This window comes from Ixodes scapularis, unplaced genomic scaffold (assembly GCF_016920785.2).
Source record: "Ixodes scapularis isolate PalLabHiFi unplaced genomic scaffold, ASM1692078v2 PGA_scaffold13__105_contigs__length_92229423, whole genome shotgun sequence".
NCBI lineage: Eukaryota > Metazoa > Arthropoda > Arachnida > Ixodida > Ixodidae > Ixodes > Ixodes scapularis.
Window position 1 is genome coordinate 44,604,446 of NW_024609839.1, and position 20,000 is coordinate 44,624,445.

The window sequence follows — 20,000 nt, forward strand, 5'->3', positions numbered from 1 at the left end:
CGCGTGATATTGGTTCCCGTGACACCCAAGTTTCTAGCGGCCGGGTTCTTGCGTCTATGTCGCACGTGAAGCACGAATGCGCTGCGTCTGCGTTCTGCTGCCGTACCCGTGACAGGAGAGTTCATGGAAAATTCCCACATGACTTACTGGACACGCGAGTTCGCCGTGTCTGCGATATGTATCATTAATGAAAAGACAGTGAGTGCTCAGGTGAGCTGGTGATAGTTAATCATCTTTGAAACGCGAGACTGTGGTGAAGGAAAAGTTAGGAAACTTTGAAGTTGAAGAGTTCTTGTTTCACTTAGCTTGTAGTGCCCCCCCCCCCCCCCTCCACCCACCACACACACACGTGCACGCACGCACACACACACACACCATTTAGCTTTTCATTTTGGGTGGGCATTCTTTCAGGACCTTATGGTATATAAATGCACATAAAAGCTTGCTGGCATTTGTTCACCTATCATCTAATTTCTGGGGAAACCAATAACTACTCTATCAAATTAAACATTTGGCATAATATATATTTATTTTGCATGTTTGGGGTGAGTTCTTTTGCTGAGACTGCTTCAACGTTCCTCATTCGTGTTGTAATCTAACATATAAAAGCGATAATTAGTTGACTGAATCTTCTGTGAAGTTTCTTGTAAATGAAGTATGTGGCGAATATACCTGCTGGCACCCAAACAGCAAGCCGGCGGGAGGACGAGGAGAACAGTGGGAATGTCCTGCTAAGCGAAGCATATTCTAAACCGTTGGGCTAGAACGCATCCAAGCAATGCGGAGAGCAAGTCGTCTGCTTCTTGCGCAGGAGATGCGGTGACTTCAGAACGACGCCAGCTCTGATTGGGTTTTGATTGAAATGATAGTGGGTAGACCCCAATGCAAAATGCCTTTGAGGTATACCCACTATATATCTTTTTTTTTTAATCAGCCAATAAGAGGTTGGCGTTCTGACGTCACGCAACCCCTGTGCTAGAAGCAGACAAACTTGCGCTCTGCATTAACTTAAGGAAAACCTTCCGTTTTATGGTCTTACTCGCTAGTTTTGTCAGTCACATTTTCTTTTATTAAACTCCTAAACAAGCTTTCTTGTTTCTTTTTAGTCAGTTATGCCAGTTTCAGTAAAGGTTAATTAAGTGCGTATGTAGAAGCAGGAATTGTATAGGTGGTATGAAGTTTTCAATATTTTGCATTTGTACTTCTATCAGACAGAGTAGATTTGTACTCTGTTGAGTATTGGAATACTTTTGTTTGCTAAACAGGGACTTGAAACATTTGTATTTCCTAATTATAAACTGTAGTCAGTATTGGACTTTATTTCATACCATACTATTGCAGCTCGAAATGGTTTTGTTTTAAAGTTATGGAACGTGTGATTTAGCTTGTTAAATAGTGAAAATGTTTTGTTTTCATGAGGCTTAAGTTTTTCTTTAGTTGCCTATGTCTATTATTCTAAATCCATGAGAGGAACCAACCCGCTACCACCAGGACAGTTCTCAATAACAGCCATTCAAATATTTTTTTTTTTTTTTTTGCTGTGGGCTGGAATATATTTAAGGAAAGGTCCCGTTTGGAAATGGTTCTGGAACGTCACATGGAGATGCTTTTTTATATACATTTCTATTTGTATTTCGAAAAACACATCTGTGCTTATAGCACAGAGTTTGATTCAGGTTACCAGCTCCAAGATTTGCTTTTACTGCTACGAAACTCGATTTTGTTGCTCCTGAGCTGCTCCAAAGCTGAACTTTTAAGGCTCCAAAGTTTCGGTTTCGGTATCTGTTGATGTTTAAATTAAGATTACACAAATAATATTCCACATTTCGCGAATCCGAAGACGTAGAGCTGTTTAGTAGTGCTTTGGGAAATGGAATCGCAAATAAGCCCAAAATTTTTGGAATTGAGCAGAGTTAAACAAACATTTGGCATAATTTTTTTTTTGTGTTTATGTTTGTTAAGATTGTTTCCGTGCTCCACATTTGAGTCTTAAACATAACAATAGAAGAGATAATTGGTTGCCTCATCTGTAAACTGTCTTGTAAATGATGTATGTGGTGAATGCATGCGCTGGCACACTAACAACAAGCCGATGGGAGGACAAGGAGAACAGTGGGTATGTCCTGCTGAGCGACGTAAACTCTAAACCGTTGTGCTAGAACACATCCAAGCAATTGGCTCGTGAGAAAATCCTTCCATTTTACAATCTTACTTCATAGTTTTATCAGCCACTTTTTTTAAAGTTTTGTTAAAACGCCTGAGACTGGGTGAGAAAATCTTAAGACAACCAAAAGTGTTAACAAAATGGTAAACTTACACTGCTCACCTGCACCCTCATCATATTTTTCTAAACAATTTTTTTTTTAAAATTCTATTTAGTCATGCTTGTTTTATTAAGGGCTTAAGCACATATGTGTGAGCAATGATGATATCATAAACTTTAGAATATTTTGCATTTATAGTTTTATCAGATAGAATGGCTCTGTTAACTTCACTATTGGAGTACATTTATTTTTTCTAACCGTGGACTTGAAACATTTGTATTTTCTAACAATGAAAACTAGTCAGTAAGTAATGGTCTTCATTTCATACTACAGTAAAACCTTGTTATAACAAAATGGGATGCAACAACTAATGGATATAACAAAGCAATCATAATTCCCCTTGCTTGCTAATATTGGGAAGAAATGGACATTGGCTATAACAAACTAATGGTTATAACGAAATAATTACGACCGCTCCTTGAACTTTGTTATAACGAGGTTTTACTGTATACTATTGCATCTTGAAGTAGTTTTGTTTTCAACTTATGAAACTTGTGATTTGGGTTGTTAAATAGGTGCAATGTTTTTTTTTTTATGAGGCTTTAGTTGTGCTTCTTTTGTTGACTATGGTTTTTATTGTAAATCCATAAGAGGAACCAACCCGCTACTACCAGGGCGGTTCTGAATAGCTGCCATTCAGATAAATTGCAATGACACAGTTTGCTTTTTATGCTCTGGGCTGAATTATATTTAAGAAAAGAGTATAAGGGAAATGGTTCTGAAACGTCTTATGAAGATGCTTTTTCATTATATTTTTTTCTATTTAATAAAAACACCTCTGCACTTATATCCCCAAGTTTGACCTGGGTGACCAGCTCCAAAATTGACTTATATACCGCTACGAAACTCGACTTTTGTGGCTCCTGAGCTGCTCCAAAGCAGAACTCTTGCTGCTCCAAAGCTGCTCCAAAGGGGCATATTTGCTGCTCCCAGACCTGCTACAAAAGGCTGAAGCTTGCTTCCACCCCTGCACGGTACTTTGTGACCCACGTGGGGTCCCCTTTCCCAAGCTAGATTGAGAGAAAGAATGCTACTCAGTTCTTCCAGATTTCTTGTATAAAAGCAAAAAACACATTATCTTTTCTAATCTAGAAAGTTATATTCTGAGAATTACCCTCATAGGCTCTTTGACTGTTCTATCCAGCCAGCATCATGATGGCTTGAAGCAACTGGTCACAAAATTTTTTTCTAGCAACAACCAATGTGAAGCACTTCATGCTCCAAGAAGTCTTGGAGCATGAAGAGCACTCGCTTCAAAACTGGATCTCCCCCCCCCCCCCCCCCCCCCCTTCCCAGGTATTGACAAGGTGGTGGAGGTGGAAAGCGATTTTAATGTAGCCTATTTGCCCCGCTGTACAAACATGACAACCTTCTGTATCTCTGTTCACAAAGTGAAGAAAATAAGTTTTTGGTGGGAGTTAACAGTAGATTATGTACAGGTTAGGTGCCAAAGAAGGTAGTTTCATAGCTGTTTGCTCGTATGTACAGACAGAAGTTTTTGTTTCATTATTTTGCGGCTCAACTACTTATGTACAGTATGCGAGTTGAACATGCTAGTTTCGAAGCGAGAAGTGGATTTGAAAAGTCTGGTGACTGTTGCGGTCTCTCCCTTTTAGGGGAGGTAGCGAATGTGCCTATCACTAACATCTGGCAGCAGTGTGCCGAGCAGACTTCGACCCCTGTTCACCTCGAGGCTGAACGCTCACAAAACTTGGGACTACCTCGCACTTTCATAAGCCTCTCCTCGATCAAGTTTTCTGGTTGCAGTACACTTCAGTCTGGAACCTTTACTGCGTCGTAGATATCGCTATGAATAAGCATTTCATTTGGAAGGTCTGAAAGCTTACTGTGTGACATAGCATAGATGGGACTGTGTATGATGTCATGAGCAGACCTTGGGACCCATCACTGCTTTCCATAAATTCATATACTTCTGATGTGAATCCCTCCTAAATAGGTAAGTGATGCGACAGTTTACCACATGAACTTCAAGGTTTACGATGAGGCACTGCCTTGAACATAGCATGGATGAAACTCTCTATGGGGCCAGGAGCAGATCTTAGGACTCAATATTGCACACCATAGATTCATGCTTCATATTTGAACCCTCTTTAAAAAGGTGGATGGCTCGACAGTTTAACCAATGAACTTCCAAGTTCATGATGGGCCACTGCCTTAATGTTAAACCTTGGGGCCATCTCTGAGTAAGTGCTCAAGTGACTGCTGTTGAGTTTCACGAGTCTGCACGTTTTTTAAGAGGGCCATCACTTCGAGCTTGTGGCTTGAGCATGGTTTTAGTCTCTACTCCTTCTTCTTTTCTTTGGTCTTGGTGAGAGTCTCGACGATGGAGAGGGAAGCCCTGCGAACTTCGAAGTTCTCCAGATACTTGTTTGAGATAGAAGGCCAGTCGACAACATTGGTGAGCTTGTTCATGCCTTGCATCATCTCCTCTGGAAAATCAAGACACGGTTAGGCTTACATCTGTCCTAGTGATAACCATTTTCCCACAAATCCACACAGGCTTTTTCTGCAAAAACCTTTCTTACGAACGTCAGAATTGAAAAAAAAAAAAAAAAATCTTTTTGGGAACAAATTGCCAGCCACATTGGATGTTGGGGATTGCAAAATAACACTAATTTGCAAAATGACTACCCGAAATGGTTTCAATTAGAAGTTTGTTGAGCGTCATGAACAGCCCACAAATTGGTCAATTTTGGGAGGACTTGAAGCACGTGGGGAGTGCCGCTGCACGTCGGCGGAAGGCTGGCAATGCAAAAACGCAGATGACTGGAATATCCTCTGCGTTTCTTGTCAACCATCCCGTTTGTGGAAATTTTTGAACGTCTTTGCAGAAGCAACTGGTATATCCATATTCATTTTTTTTTTGTTGCCGCTTGTAGTACAGCAATAATGCACTACCAGTATTGGCTCCCAAGCTCAGCATTACAGCTTCATGGTTTCTCAAACTGGGCTCCAAAGAACCCAGAAGCTACCCAGAGTACAGTCGTGAGTTCCCGAAGCTCCCAAACGTCCTCGGCCATCTTTGCCCCCAAGTAAAGGGTTTCACAGGTTTAGCACTATTCACGGGTTGATGCATAACTATGAGCCAAATACAGTAAACCATGCATGAATGCTTGCAAGGTCTGCAGGCTTCTACACTGGTTTATTACACCCGTGCCGGAACAGGGAACGGTTTCTCGAGATCGAAAGGTTAGAGACGAAACACCTCGGCTAAACTGTTGTGCAGTTGCAGCTTATTTACACAGAGTTCTGAGAGAACACCCACCCACAGCGAAGTGATGTACGTCGTCAGCGAACACCCATTAAACAACGGCAATCGACACTTGAACAGATGCTAAGAATGCGGGCTAAACAGGACTCAATACTGCGTGTGAATCGCAGTGATGTGATTGCTGCGCCATTTGCGCCAAACTGCGCCAAAGTGCTTATTATGCTACACTTGCTACACTTGACCAAAATGTGAGGAATTTGCGCCAACATTGCGCCAGAACTTAAGTTCAATTAAATAATACTGAAAATATAACAGCTGCAGGCCTCGCTACCAGGCCGGATCGTTAGGGTAGGCTCGTGCGGGTTTTCGGGACTTTCGATAATCGCCTCAAATAACATACTATTCGATTTGGTCTCGCACCAAGCACGGACAGTACTTAGAAGTTTCTCAACTAGTCTCGCGGTCTGTTCTGGTGGGTTAGTCAGCTTTGTTGAGTGCGCTTCTCACCGCATACTGGTGTAATGCAGTGAAGCAACAATTTACACTCTAAAAAAAGCACGTGCGTCTGCTTTCCCGCACGGCACTCGGAGAGCCAAGCACCGCAACTTACGGAGGCAGCTCAACGAATGACGATGCCGAAACATATGTTTAGACCAAAAAACGCAGGGGCGACCGGCGCGGCAAAGACCGCGCGCTCAGGGCCCTACTGACCTTTCTGGAAGAAACCGGGCTCCTGTGGTCCCTCTGAACTTCCTCCGGGCGCCCGCCGACTGCGGAGCGGGGCCCTGACGGCTGTGCTCAGTCGTGCCCTGGACGCTCGCTTTGGCGCGCACCTGCCGCGTGCTCGACGAACGCGCCCGGACTCCGGCGCGGGTGGACTAGAGTGGGACCTCCCACCACACGACGTGGTCGCCCCGGACGATTGCTTGATCGCCGGACACCGCGCCGTGCCAGCCTCCAGCGCTGGACCCCCAACTCCCCCCGCCCCCCCATCCCCGGCCACCCGGTATTCGATGCAACTAAATTAATCCCCCTCGCGCGTACTCCGACATGCCCGCCCCCCCTCCCCTTCTACAAATCTATTTCTATCTCCCCCCTCCACCCCCAACCTTTCTCCCCACACCCCCCTCCCCCCGAGAGCCAGTGACCAAGCGCCCGGTGCGCAACCACTATTGGCCCTCTCCTCCCCCCCCCCCCCCCCCCCCACCATCTTTCACAACGCTTAGAAGAAGAAGAAGAAGTCTGAGTTGTGACATTAAGCAATGCAAGCGTGACGTTTTCCATTGCTTAATGTCACAGCTCAGACTGCGTTTTTTGGTCTAAACAGATGTTTCGGCATCGTCATTTGCTGAGCTGCCTCTGTAAATTGCGGCGATTGGCTCTCCGAGTGTTGTGCAGGAAAGCAGACGCACGTTTTTTTTTTTAGAGTGATAGGTGTCGCGATGTTGCGTGTCTTGCTTCGCCGCAGCGCACCCGCGTGCTAAGGGGAAAGGTACTCCTCCGGAGCGAGACGTGGTGCAAGGAGGTATATGCACTCTATTGTAGGTTTATTTTTTATGCTTTTTTTTTTTTGAATTAAGAATTTCAGTTTTGTCACCCCTCCCCCCGCCCACCCCCTAGAACTTGAAGGGCACATAAATACAGGTGCTGAAAATGATTGTATTTTAACTTTTTTTCTTTTTTTTTTTAGCGGGATTTTGCACCTAAAATAATCATTCAAGGTAGTTTGCGCTGCCTTCATCACCAGTCGTCTTGTTACCGTTTCTGGTGCTTCCACAACCACTAAACAGCTAGTGTTTGCTCTCCTAATATTTGCCGTCTCTTCTCCTCACATTTGCAGTGATATAAATGAAAATGAAGTGTGCGGTTATGCTCTAAAAGCTGTTTTTGCTTCTCCAAAATGAACTTTTGGCTGCTCCAACAGCTGCTCCAAAATGACTAGAACCTATCACACCACTGGAATCGTAAACATACAGAATGCGTGTTCTTTGGTACCGTTCATTGCATCTTAAAATGCGAAAGAAACTGTTAACGTCAGCAGGGTGCCTATCTTGTCGTCGTTAATGCAAGCTGCCACCCAATTTGGCGATGGGTTCAGCGAGATGTCCATGCTCAGTCAAGACCTTGTACGCATCCATCACATGACATGACATGCATCCCATGGCATGCATCTTTCCAGGTTTATAATGCTTGCACTTGGCAGCAATAAGCTGACATGAAATGTAAATTGCAGATTTTTATTAACCTTCTTGGCTCTGTTCTCTCAAACTTTTTTACGAGGCTTTTCATTGGACTGGAATCGCTTAGAGCAGACCAGATAGTTTATGTTCAAGTCATGGTGCAGTGTAGTTCAAATGAATTTGAGACCATGGGGCACATTTTTTGATTCAGGAATGCAATGGCTGTAGGAATTTTCACTGGATGCCATACTAATTTCCAGGAATAGGCGATTTTGTGTTCATGAAGTAGCTGCTTCCCCAGAAATCCGTAATCGTAAATCTAATGGTAGTGGTTGCTCGGTGAGCACCTCAATTATGTAGCTTTTTGCTGGCGCTGCTAGTTTGTTAAATCTCGACACTAACTATGCTAAAGAATTTTCTTCCTTTTTGTTTAGGGTTGTTTTTTGGAGGATGTATGCTGAAAGCACAGACTAGCTCCTGAACTTTTACGAGGTAGAAAATTCTGATACCAAAGAGAAACCATACACGGCTACCAATGAATGAAACCCCTTGGGACTTGCACAGTTTTTGTTCCACTTGATGTTCCACCCGAGGCATTCTGTGCTCGACGATGTTTGCTTACCCAGAGGCATGATCCTCCTTCCAGCTCTTGCACCAGCTGCAGAGTTGGTCCTGCTCTGAGTCTGTCCCGAGCCCATGTCCTTGAGGGTCGATAGACTGCTCCCTCCCTTTGCTGCAAAACGAGCGACCGGTTCACTTGTTCATTAACGTCGGCCCACACAGGACACCGATACCTCTCACGATACGGTAGTCGCTCACAGAATGAGAACGACAATGCGTGTTTTTCGAACGCCAGGCCTCTGGCACGTGCTCCGCGCCTTCCGTCGTGCTTTGGCTGCACGCACGCACTCGAAGCGCACGAGACGCCCAAGCGTTGTCGAAGGTAGGAAGCTCGCGCTAGAGGCGGGGCAACTGAAGTTCCTTCCTGCCGTTCTCACCTTCTTCGGGTTGTTTTCTTCGAACCGTCAGTTTCAAACCACTCCAGGAGCTCATTTTTGAAGTACTAGTACCTCGCATGGCACCGTCGTACCCACCGTAAAATACCAGGGGGAGCGGGCCCACCCCAGCTTCACTGAAAACTGGGTTAATCCAGGCGTGAGCGCTTGTCTGATCAAATCGGGGCGCCTAACTTATAATTTGCAGAGTCCGGAAGTTTGTCAAATGTTAGTAGTGGGCGCTTGGACAAAGTGGGCGCTTCCGCGGCTTTTTACGGTTGTTTTTTGGTGCTTTAAAGTAATATATGCTTCACTTGAAAAAAAAAAAAAAAGTCTTCTTTAATTTTTTTTGTTTGTTTAAGATGCCGAACGTGGTTTTATATGCAAATACACTTAGCTTACTACACCATCATTAGAGATAGACCCATAACCATCCCCGAATCGGAAGTAAAAACTGCAGATGGCTCAAAGGGCATACCCAGCATTTTAAACGAGTAATGCAACAATTTTTGTAGTTTCGCTAAATACGGGTTAGAATTATCTTTTGTCATTCGTAGCCTATGAAACACACGTTAGTTTGTTTTTTTTTCTTCACACAATGGCAGTTGCAAAAAATCTAAACGTTAAAGGGGCATAGATTGTCTTTTTGTGGTGCGAACTCAATCTACGTACCCTAAGCATCCTCAGACCCAAAACTACAGTCATGTGTGGCCTTTTTCGCCCTTAAAAAACCGACCAAACACTGCGACACGCCCCTTTTTCTGAGATCTCAGAGAAAAAGAAGTGTCGCGTTTTTAAGGGCGAAAAAGGCCACATATGATTGTGTTTTATAGGATGCTTAGTGTGCGTAACAGAGTTTGCGCCTTAAAAAGAGTATCTCAAAATCCAGCTTAGTGCCCCTTTAAACATGCCGTTTGATCATCATCACTAATGTTTGGCGATTAATTTTTAACTATCGATTGCATAGGTCTAGGAGAAATCCTAGACCCTTTTTGTTTTAAAGTGAATATATCTATGTATTTTTGTATTTTTTTACTAGACATGTGCGGGAAACTCAACAAGTGGCTTTATACTTGACTTGATGAGCAAGTTTTGTTTTGAACTTCTCAGATGCTGATATTGGGCCTTTATGTACATATCCATCACGAATCTGCACCGATTCCAAAGGTCCCATGATGTTCTTTTGAATTGGAGGAAACTGGGCAATATGTTCGAGTTTATAACACTGCAACACAAATTTCCCGCTAATATTTTTGGTACCATTATGGACAAAAATAACCATATTGAGTTTATAGTTTTATAATGCTCGAGTCCCACTAGAGCGACAAACAGAAACGACAGCGACGAGCCTCAAACCAGAGTCTTTCGCGATTTGACAGGCTTTGCAGAATAAGAGAGGCTATGCTGAAACCCAAGTATCACACGCGAGGGTATCTTTGGCAGGCTTGCAATAACTCGTGCTTACTTCACGAGCACCAAACGACTGAACGCCTGCCAAAGGTATCATCGCGAACATGCTGCATGTGTTTGAGGCTCGTCGCTATCATTTTTTTTTTTGTTTGTCGCTCTAGTGGGACTGGGGTGTAAGCATTTATTGAACGGATAAAAAATCAGTATTTCTGCCCTGCAGGTTTAGGTTTGAGTAAAGCTTTCGAAATGTCCTGCAGTTGTAGATTGAGACATTGCGAAGTTGAAAATAAATAAATAAATAAACAAACGGACCGTTATAGGAAACCTCCGGTTCAGCAGACTCTTGTATGAAGATACGTGAGCACATGCTCAGTTGAACGCTGCAGGCACTCCCTCGACCAAGGAAGGAAGACCCTGCTAGCTCTGCTGACCTGCAGTGACCTAGATTGGGCTCCTCCACTGTCTAATTTGTTTCTGTTGTGGCTGACATTTTTGCCACCCAGTTAGTTCTAAGGTGACTGTTACCTCTCCATCCTAGTCCGCGCATTATTTCATCCTCGGAATGCTCGAACCCCATCTTCTACGAGGTGACGCAAGTTCTTTCTAATATGGTATATTCCAATAGATCCCGCATCTAACAAACTCGTCTCATGAAAAAAAAAAAAAAAAAAAAGAAAGTAAAAAGCGACGCAGCGACTCTTACCCTTCTTTCTGGAGCACTTGTTCATAATGAGCTCCGGCACAAAAGTGATGCAGTTGAGGGGTGCCGGCGCCGCGGAGGCCCTCTTCATGTTGCGAATGAGTTTGGCCCGGCCGAACTTCCACTCCGTGTCCGACTGGGCCTGGATTCGCTGATACGTGTCGGACATCATGGCAATAAGCAGGTTGATAAGCACCACCACCGTCACCATCATGTACACGCCGAAGACCACCTTCACGATGATCTTGGCGAAAGGCGGGCTCAGGTGCAGCGGTGGCATGTAGTCCGGCTCCACGAGCCCGAAGAGCGAGAAGAAGAGCATCTCGAACGTGTTGAGGGGCGACTGGAACTCCTGGCCGAAGATGGGCAGCGTGATGTTGTCCCCTTTGGGTGGCACGAACACCGGCTGGTACACGGCGCACATGTTCAACGAGAAGCCGACGAGGAAGATGAGCAGGATGGCCAGGAAACGCATCAGGTCCTTGATGAGATCCCTGATGATGACGGCCCACGGCCCAAAGAGGTGGTGGAACGTGAGGAAGTTTAGGAACTCTAGGAAGCCCAGGAGTAGCGCGACGGCGAAGAGCTGGTTTCGGATGTAGAGGCAGATGAGGCGGTAGTACTCTTCCTTGAAGAAGATGGCGACCACGTGTACTGTGATGGCGAATGCGCTCACAAACAGCACGACCGTCTTGATGTAACCGAGTCCCTCCCGGTCGGACGGGTTGTTCATCTCGGTGATGAACATCCCGAGGAGCCAGAAAAGGAGCAGCCACTCGTTCCAATGAGGGACGAGGTGCGTAGACACGTAAAGTGGCTGCCACGGATTGATGATTGTGATGCTGAGGATGATGACGAAGAAGATGTGCGAAACCAGGTAGGACATGAACTTGACGATGGGGATGTTGGAGAAATGGTTCCCGCAGAGCAGCGAGGATGCCGCCCATAAGATGGGGCAGAGGAGGAAGCCGAGGAAGAGCATGACGACCCTCATGGTCGACCAGGTGTAGCTGCCCATCCAGAGCTCTGTGAGGTACTTCTGAGCCGCCGGATGTGCGACGACGGTCTTCCGCTGGAGCTCGATGAGGACGTCCAGGAACGGGGTGTTCCTGGCGTCGAGAGCGCGGAGTAGGGCGGCTGTGTTGTTGTTGGAAGCGGCGATGGAGAGCAGGTCGTTTGCGAGGTTGTCGCAGAAGCCGGCCATCTCCTCAAGTTCCATGGCCCGTTCTTTCTCTCGGAGCGAGAGGAGCTCGTAACTGCGGGCCATCTTGACTGCCGTGTCGATCGGGGCTTTGGAGGCTAGGATGAAGTCCACCATTGGTCTGTTCTGGTGGACCTTGCCCGATACCATAAGGTCGATGAGGAACTAGAACCGTAAAACAAGAAAAGGGAGTTTCACTAAACGTACACATGCCGTACGGGACATGCAAATGGTTCTGGATGGACAGAATTGCTTACGTGTTTGTCATCCATGAGGTCTGTTGTGTCATGGTCCTTCTTCAGCAAGTAGCTGATGATGTCATAGTGGCCTTCCGCAGCTGCTAGACACAATGGGACCTTCCCGTCCTGCATAGATGAGATTTCACAAAGCAATGGAGTATAACGTTTTTTCACTGGAAGCTCTAGGGTGATCTCCCTTGTGCTAACTATCCCAGTGATAACACTACTTAGCGGTTCTGTATATCTGCATCACCTCCAGTCTCACGAGTGTCACTTCCCGCATATCAGTTCGTGAAACTAACAAGAGTATTAAGGAAGGTTCTTGCCTTAGTGACTGACTTTGCATAGGCGCCATTCTCGACGAGAATCTTGACCACACCGAGGTAGCCGTTGCGCGCCGCAAAATGCAGCGCGGTCCAGCCCATCTGAAAATGCGAGAAGCAAAGACATGATTAAATTGCATGGATGTACATGAGGTGTGCATCTCGTACATCATACAAAAGAGGGTGTAGACACGCCTGAAGCATGTTCGAAGAATGTTTGCTTTATACATGTATATGCTTCGAACATGTGTGCAGACGGTTTTTGTATGACCAGTGTGACCGAATCGCCATACAAGAAGTAAACACACCTCAGAAAGTGTCTACAGACTGCCTTTTGTACGACGTATTAGCGGCGCCATTGGCTTAAAAGTTTGGTTGGTTTACATTGTCAGCAGCGTTGATATCGGCGCCCTGACTGTGAAGGAGTCCGACCATCTCCCTCTTGCCGCTCGCCGACGCCACGTGCAACGGCGTGCGGCCGAGTTTGTCGACGCACTGCAGCTGTGATGTCGCCCTGCTCAGCAGGATGCTTGCCACTGCCAAGTGGCCACCTTGAGCTGCGAAGTGCAGCGGGTACATCCCCTACGAGAACGAGAAGAATTACTGTGAGTAGCACTAACAGTGCAATGCGCTTACGACGATAACACATATAACAATGTACTGCTTATAACGATCAGTTAAACTAGAAACGCTCGGTTTCTAGTCCAGACACAACGATAATTGGTTATACCGATTTGAATTTTCGAGTTTTCTCATTCTTGTTATTGGTGGATTTATTTATTTATTTATTTATTTATTTACAATACCCTCAGGACCACAAGGCGTTAGAGAGGAGGTGGTGTTAAGTGGTGTTAAGTACAGTGTTTGACACTGCTTCTGGGAATCTGATAGGTTCCTGAATGGTGACTGTCTTCGGGAAGGTCATTCCAGTCTAGAATTGCATCAGGAATCGCACTGTATTTCTTCCATTGATAGGTAGCGTGCCTCTAAGCCTTTCAAAACTCGATAAAGAAAACAGTAGATTCTATCTTGAAACTAAAAACAACCATAGCCCTAAGCTGCCTGATAAAGGTTTAACATGCCAATATTTGGGAATGGGGAACGAATGTACAAATAAGTCTTAGGAAGGCACGTATGCTCTATAGCTCTTCCGACATTTGCGTGCGTGCATTTTATAATGCTGAATTCGTTAGTGCTCCGCCCTAGTATATAATGTAAACAACTTAATTTGCACGAGGACCTCATTTTCGCGAATTTCGTGACTTAAAAGATATAGTGAAAAATGTATCCCGCAATTATATGAGCCCATGATAACAAGCACAGCATATCACTTTAAATCGCGAAATTTTGTACTCGCGAAATATTCCCGAAATCCATACAGCGTGAAGTTCGCGAAATGTTTAACCCGCGAAGCTAAAGCCGTTTGCAGCACGTATATGGCAATCCCCCAATATGTCGAAGTTATTTTAAATCGCTTTGTTAAATCAGGTGTAACGTTATGCATGTCAGATTTGGTTGCTTCTTTTCCGGAATAAGCATAAACGGGAGTGGAAGCGCGTAAGTTCGTTATGTGAACCGTTTGTAACGGGACTCGTGTTGACGAAAGAATCTATAATTAATTTAGAGAGGAAACTCTTGAAAACGTGAAGGAAGGGTAACATACCTCTTGGAATGTGGGGGCGTCTGCTTGAATTCCGGAGCTGTTGAGTAGCATCCGGACGACTCCTTCGTGTCCCGCGGCTGCCGCCATGTGGAGCGCGGTCATGCCGTACTGAAAGCAATGACTCCTTACAACGACGTCCAGATCTTACAGATCAGTATAGAAGAAGGGAAAAATTCACCCTGTTTATGAAGAAAGTAAAGACAAAATCTTGTTTTACATGAGGTATAGAATTTTCTGAAAACTTACGTCTCCTCCATCTGGGAGTGGTTCGCTAGCAAGAGCAGCTTGGACCTCCGTCAACATCTCCCTAACAAAGTCCATCTGACCGTTCTTGGCTGCCACGTGAAGCGCTGTCAGTCCCGTCTAAATATAAAAGAAACAAACAATGACATTTCGTTAACGTGCAGTGCTAGTTGAAATCAGACTATGTGCTCTTCTGCTACCTTCCGTGATAATTGGCTACTCTGACTGCTTTCATGGTGGTTGGAAAAACCAGCTAAGCAGGCTAAATTCGACGCACTCTGAAAATATCCTTAACAGTTGTTGTACAGATCTTTAAGTTCTGTCACATCGTAGTGCGAACTTTGCGTTCTGACTTGGCTGGTGCAAATCAGTACTAAATTAGTTTAGGTGTAATCGATCATGCTCCAGAATATCTAGAGGCTGAACAAAACTTTAGTTATATAAAATAAGGCAAAGCAAATATCATTGCTTGAATTAAAAAAAATGTTCTCTGAGAAGCAATGGCTATCACTGAAAACTAAGAAAGCTGTTCCCGACGACATTACTTACAGGCTAAAACTCCTTACTTTATATTGCTGGGAATATTTTAAGAAAAGAAAAATGCTGAGAAGGAACCTGTTTAGCCCTGTGCTGAACGTAATTCATACTCACTGGTATCTCGTATTACACAAATATACTTTTTTTTGTTGGTTTCATATGTTTTTGCCAAGTAATATGCTTGGGACGCACAGGAAATCCAACCAAAGGTACCTTACCTTCTTGCTTGTGGTGGACCAGGGTACAACAGCACTAAGAACCCTAGCCACGGCCACGTGACCATTCTTTGCTGCCAAGTGCAGTGCAGTGTCTCCGTCCTACAGCATTGCATGGACAAGAATCAATGAAATGTGATGATTGCATGGAAACTATTAACATAGTCGTTGATTTCAACACCAGCGTTTTCGAGGTAGGGACGCTTACAGCATTCTCTTCTTTGGCATCGGCTCCTGCTTGAAGTAACATCTTGACTACGTTTGCATGCCCACCGGCGGATGCAAGGTGAAGAGGTGTCGAATCTGTTGTCTGGAAGAGTCAAGACAATGCGCTCTCGTCTAACCGTCAGTTTCGAAAAGAGGTGCGTCTAGTCTTCCTAAAGCTGGTCACTGACAACTCACGAACGATGGTGTTAACGTTCCCGATCATCTGATCACCATTTAGGCTTCTCAGAAACCACAGCGTTACCGAATACGAACCATCGGGAACTAAGAAAATTGACGCGCGCTATCATAATGACCTGCGCCTTGATGTTCGTAAGCTGTCAGTGCCTTCTGGGCGCAACTATAGCAGCTCGAAAAAAGACAACAAAAACTATGTTGGATGTACCTGGGATGTACTAGAAACCTAGGGTGATTATTTTCTTACTTTTACGCTTCTCTCCTAGCACTTTAAGTATAGAAATATTCTGTAAAACTCCTAATGGAACAATGAATTTCTTTTTTTCTACTTTGGCTAGCTACTCAGACGCTCCACATTTATGAAGGAATTAATAGGTATGTGCTCTTATTTGAACGTACTTCTTAAAAAACTGTCATGATACAAATTTTTCTCTTTGTTCCTCAACTACGCGTGAGGCGTCAAACAAATACTTTACTTCCGTCCACTGCCACGTTCTTCCCCGACTTACCCTCGCAGGTAGGACTGATGCCCCTGAATAAGAAAAGGTAGCGACATCTTCTCCCTCCCCCTCTGACGCCCACAACTTTTTTTCTTTATGTTTTGCTTTTTTACACCCGCGCGTCTACTGTAGCGCCTCCTGGTTTGGCCCAAGATAGCAGACGGCTTTCTATACTCGAGTCAGAGCGCAGTCAAAGGCTGAAAGACACAAGTACATACAGACAGGCTAAAAGCGCACTATCACGGTCTACCAGCCTCGAAGGATGTGCTCAAAGAAAGACGATGAAAGCCGTGACGTTGCACAGTCGGCGTTATTTGATTGGCGACGTGAGCTCATAGCATGCACTGCACTCCGACAGCATAGGCATTCCTTCTCCCTCCTCCTTTGACGCGCACACCTTTTATCTTTATGTTTTGCTTTTTTACACCCGCGCGTCGACGTTAGCGCCGCCTGGTTTGGCCCAAGATAGCAGGTGGCCTTCTAAGGATGTCGCTATTTTTAAGTATAAAGGGGCTTTAGGTAGGACAGAAGGACACCAAAAGGAGTTTCTTCCTTACTGAAAACCGATGTTCTACTTCGCCCTTTGAGGCCACAGGAAAATACAAAAACAAAACAAAAAATCTGAGTATGAACTGAGAGGTTAGTTTGCATAGACTCTTACCCTGTTCCTGGAGCTTGTCACTATGGACTTGTTGAATTTCATAAGCTCCTTGATGACGGCCGTGCTTCCTTTCATCGCAGCGATGTGTGCACACGTGAAGCCTTTCTACATGAGTCCAAAAAAGATAAGAAGGTATATGAAGCCGGTTGAAAAACTTGAAAAGGGACGTCCTGGAAACCCCAGAATGACCACCGACGTTTTAGATGTGCTTATCCTGAGCATGAAGATACCAAGTCCCCGAAGGAGTTAAGCACTGAAGAAACCAAGTTTCTTGGCAAAGCCTCGGTTGTCACTAAGGCTTCCAGCAGGTTCCCTTCATGCACGACAATCTTCCAGCAGATCCATCATGAACACGCAAGACAGTCATCCAAAAGAAGAAAAGTCCGACTTACCGCATTGGACATCATTGCGAGGTCCGGCTTTACCCTGAGAAAGAGCTTCACAACTTCGGAGTGGTCGTTTTCGATGGCCAGCATCATCGGTGTCTGTCCTTGCTGTGAACGAGGGGAACACGTGTTATTTCGCGAGTCTGTCGGCCGAGGTCACACTGTCATTGGGACTTACATCGTCGAGTGCGTTGGTATCCGCCTTGAGATCCAGCAGTATCTTGCAGACTTCCAGCCTCCCTTCCCCTGCCGCCAAATGGAGTGGCGTCTTTTTGCTCTGCAGGGCAAGACCACAAGTCGTTCAAAGACAGAGCGTGGTTAGTTTCATTTATTTGCGTTTTTTCGAGTTCTGTAAAAAGCTTACACGAAAGTATCCTTTTCTTTTTCTAAGACCAAACATCTTGAAACTAAGAGGCTCTTTAACATCGTTTTGCAAATTTTGCATATTGCAAAAAAAAAAAAAAAATGCAACGCTTAAAAAGTTTACTTTTAGGAAACGCAAGACACAACTTTACCTCCTGCGATTCGTTGCGTTACTTGAATACTATAAGAGTCAACATTTCAAAGCACATCCCTGCGCGACACAAAATACTTTCTTAGGAAATGACCAAGCGATTCCAACATACACGAACGCAAACTTTATTATATTTCATGAATTCCAGACAGTGGAAGTAAAGTTCACGCCTCTGAGCGTTTAGCAATCCAGTTAAGATCTATACTTAACACCCGCCTAATACTCAACGAGTCCTCACGAGGCTTAGCGCGTCGAGGATGGCTCCGTGTTCCGCGACGAGTTTCATCACGAGGTTGGCGTAGCCCTTCTCCGCTGCCAGGTGGAGGGGTGTGAGTCCCTTCTGCGAGCGAACGTTGACGAAGGCCTTGGCGTTGAGCAGGATGTCGGCCAGCTCCTCGTGGCCTTTTTCAGCCGCCAGGTGGAGTGCCGCCTTGCCGGTCTTTGCGCAAAAGGTAGAGCAGATGTTAGGGGTTGCCCAGGGGAACCACATCTCCTGTGCTGCGCACTTTGCTATGTACACTTTTCAGAATTGCGACTTGCCAACATTATACGTTTGATGAAATCTACAGACAGGATGACCCCCTTTTATCCGGGACGATCTAGTATTGCTAACATCGAATTCCGTGTTCTTTTGTCGGTAAGATGTCGTATTGCCAAATGAGAATCAGACAAATTGGTAATGTTATTAAGTAATATGGCGAGGAGAAAATTATACTGAAGTCTTTATTTGTTCCTTACTAGCTCCGAGGGGGCTTCAGTTCATCGCAAAAAGTATTATAATTTTGAAATAAATAAATACATTCCTTGAATAACCCATTTTTGATACGTGCCTAGCGTATTGTGCGGAATAACAAGTTTTCTCGGCTTTAACCTCTACTGTAACTTCTCAAGATTCTAGCCTCAATTAAGTTACATTTCCGCACGCTCAAATGATACAATTGACGAATACAACTGCGAAATTCAATGCGACTCCGCAGCTGTAGGGTATATGTCATTGTTTAAGCATATATATATATGTAGCATGGAATCTAACAAAGCCACGGAGAGGTTGCTGAAACAAAGCGGTATAGTTCAGGCGCTTACCTCGTCAAATGTGTCGACTCGGGCGCCGTTCTGGATGAGTAAACTGGCGGCGCGTGCATGTCCGGCATCACAAGCGTACAAAAGAGGAGCCCATCCGTTCTGAAAGGTGCAGAAAAGTGAGCGCATTGTGAGTTTTAACATTACCGCCGATGATCAATGTTGGGCATTGTGCATTACTCTACTAGCTGGTCAGTCATGCACTATAAACGAATAATGGGCATACTTCTCCAAGATGCATGGCAGCGCTAATCCCTGGATTCAAAAAGAACTAGCAATTACGAAGTTCGTTGCTTTGCTAATTTTGGTGAGAATAGTTTGGGGTTTCATCACTGAGACAGCTGATCAAAGTAAGCCGTACAAAACTATGCTGATTGGTGTAGTAATGTACAAACTGAAATCATTGCAGTTGGTTAAAAAAAATTAACCAGCATAAAAGAGGCGGCACGTCGGTAATTACTTCGATACTAAAGGAGTGTACTACCAGGTTTGTACGCAGCGCAAGTTTGTACTCAATAGACGCAGTGATTTTGAAAGGAAAAATGGAGGTAAAACACGGTTATGGCAGTAAATACAAAAAAAGAAAGGTTATATGTCTAGTGCCACGGTCTCTGGGTCAATACAGATATAAATTATTGTCACTGTAATGACAAAAATGTAGCCTTTTTTTCTTTTGTCACAACGATTAGGGTAGACCCAAGACGCAAATTGGGTGGTCAGTTCGCCAAGGGCAACCGAAGAGCGCCTTTTTTTAACGTGCGCAGCAGAGAGAATGGGAAGCCTTGTAGTTGAACGCAAAGTGAAATCATACCCTGGCTTGTTGATTGCAAGAGAGCATCACGGCGGCTGGCGGCAGAGTGTCGATGATCTCTTGAAGAATGACCACATTGCCAGTTCGTGCGCAGTGGTGTATCGGTGTTTCCATCGTCTATTTGAAAGAACAAAAAGACGATGCATTTCTAATTGCACCAACTCTTATTTGTTTATGATAAAGAAAAAAAAAAACACAAACAGTTTGTTCTCTTACCGTTCTGGTTTCGGCGTTGACGTCTCCGCCATGTTTGAGCAGGAAACGCATGATGTCCCTGTCCTCCGTAGGGTAGTGCTTCTGTTTTTCGGTGATGGTGGCCGCGTAGTGGAGCGAGTTTTCTCCCTCCTGCACAAACACGAGCCAACGTTTCATGCGCGTGTCGCC

The 20,000-nt window shown here is 44.9% G+C and overlaps 1 protein-coding gene across 1 annotated transcript in view; it reads right to left on the minus strand.

The window, feature by feature from the left end:
• Positions 1-3,805: 3,805 nt before the first annotated feature.
• Positions 3,806-20,000, minus strand: part of LOC8044113 (serine/threonine-protein phosphatase 6 regulatory ankyrin repeat subunit B) — a 72,453-nt gene continuing 56,258 nt past the window's right edge. The window contains exons 13-29 of the mRNA XM_029970891.4: positions 19,833-19,961; positions 19,617-19,733; positions 18,809-18,907; positions 17,964-18,164; positions 17,390-17,488; positions 17,218-17,319; positions 16,826-16,930; positions 15,471-15,572; positions 15,266-15,364; positions 14,514-14,630; positions 14,268-14,375; positions 12,989-13,186; positions 12,608-12,706; positions 12,300-12,407; positions 10,845-12,207; positions 8,359-8,469; positions 3,806-4,774 (exon numbers count right to left, since the gene is read on the minus strand). Of these exons, the coding sequence (XP_029826751.4) occupies positions 4,626-4,774; positions 8,359-8,469; positions 10,845-12,207; positions 12,300-12,407; positions 12,608-12,706; positions 12,989-13,186; positions 14,268-14,375; positions 14,514-14,630; positions 15,266-15,364; positions 15,471-15,572; positions 16,826-16,930; positions 17,218-17,319; positions 17,390-17,488; positions 17,964-18,164; positions 18,809-18,907; positions 19,617-19,733; positions 19,833-19,961 (3,306 nt within the window). The 3' untranslated portion in view covers positions 3,806-4,625. The remainder of the gene's footprint in view (positions 4,775-8,358; positions 8,470-10,844; positions 12,208-12,299; positions 12,408-12,607; positions 12,707-12,988; positions 13,187-14,267; positions 14,376-14,513; positions 14,631-15,265; positions 15,365-15,470; positions 15,573-16,825; positions 16,931-17,217; positions 17,320-17,389; positions 17,489-17,963; positions 18,165-18,808; positions 18,908-19,616; positions 19,734-19,832; positions 19,962-20,000) is intronic.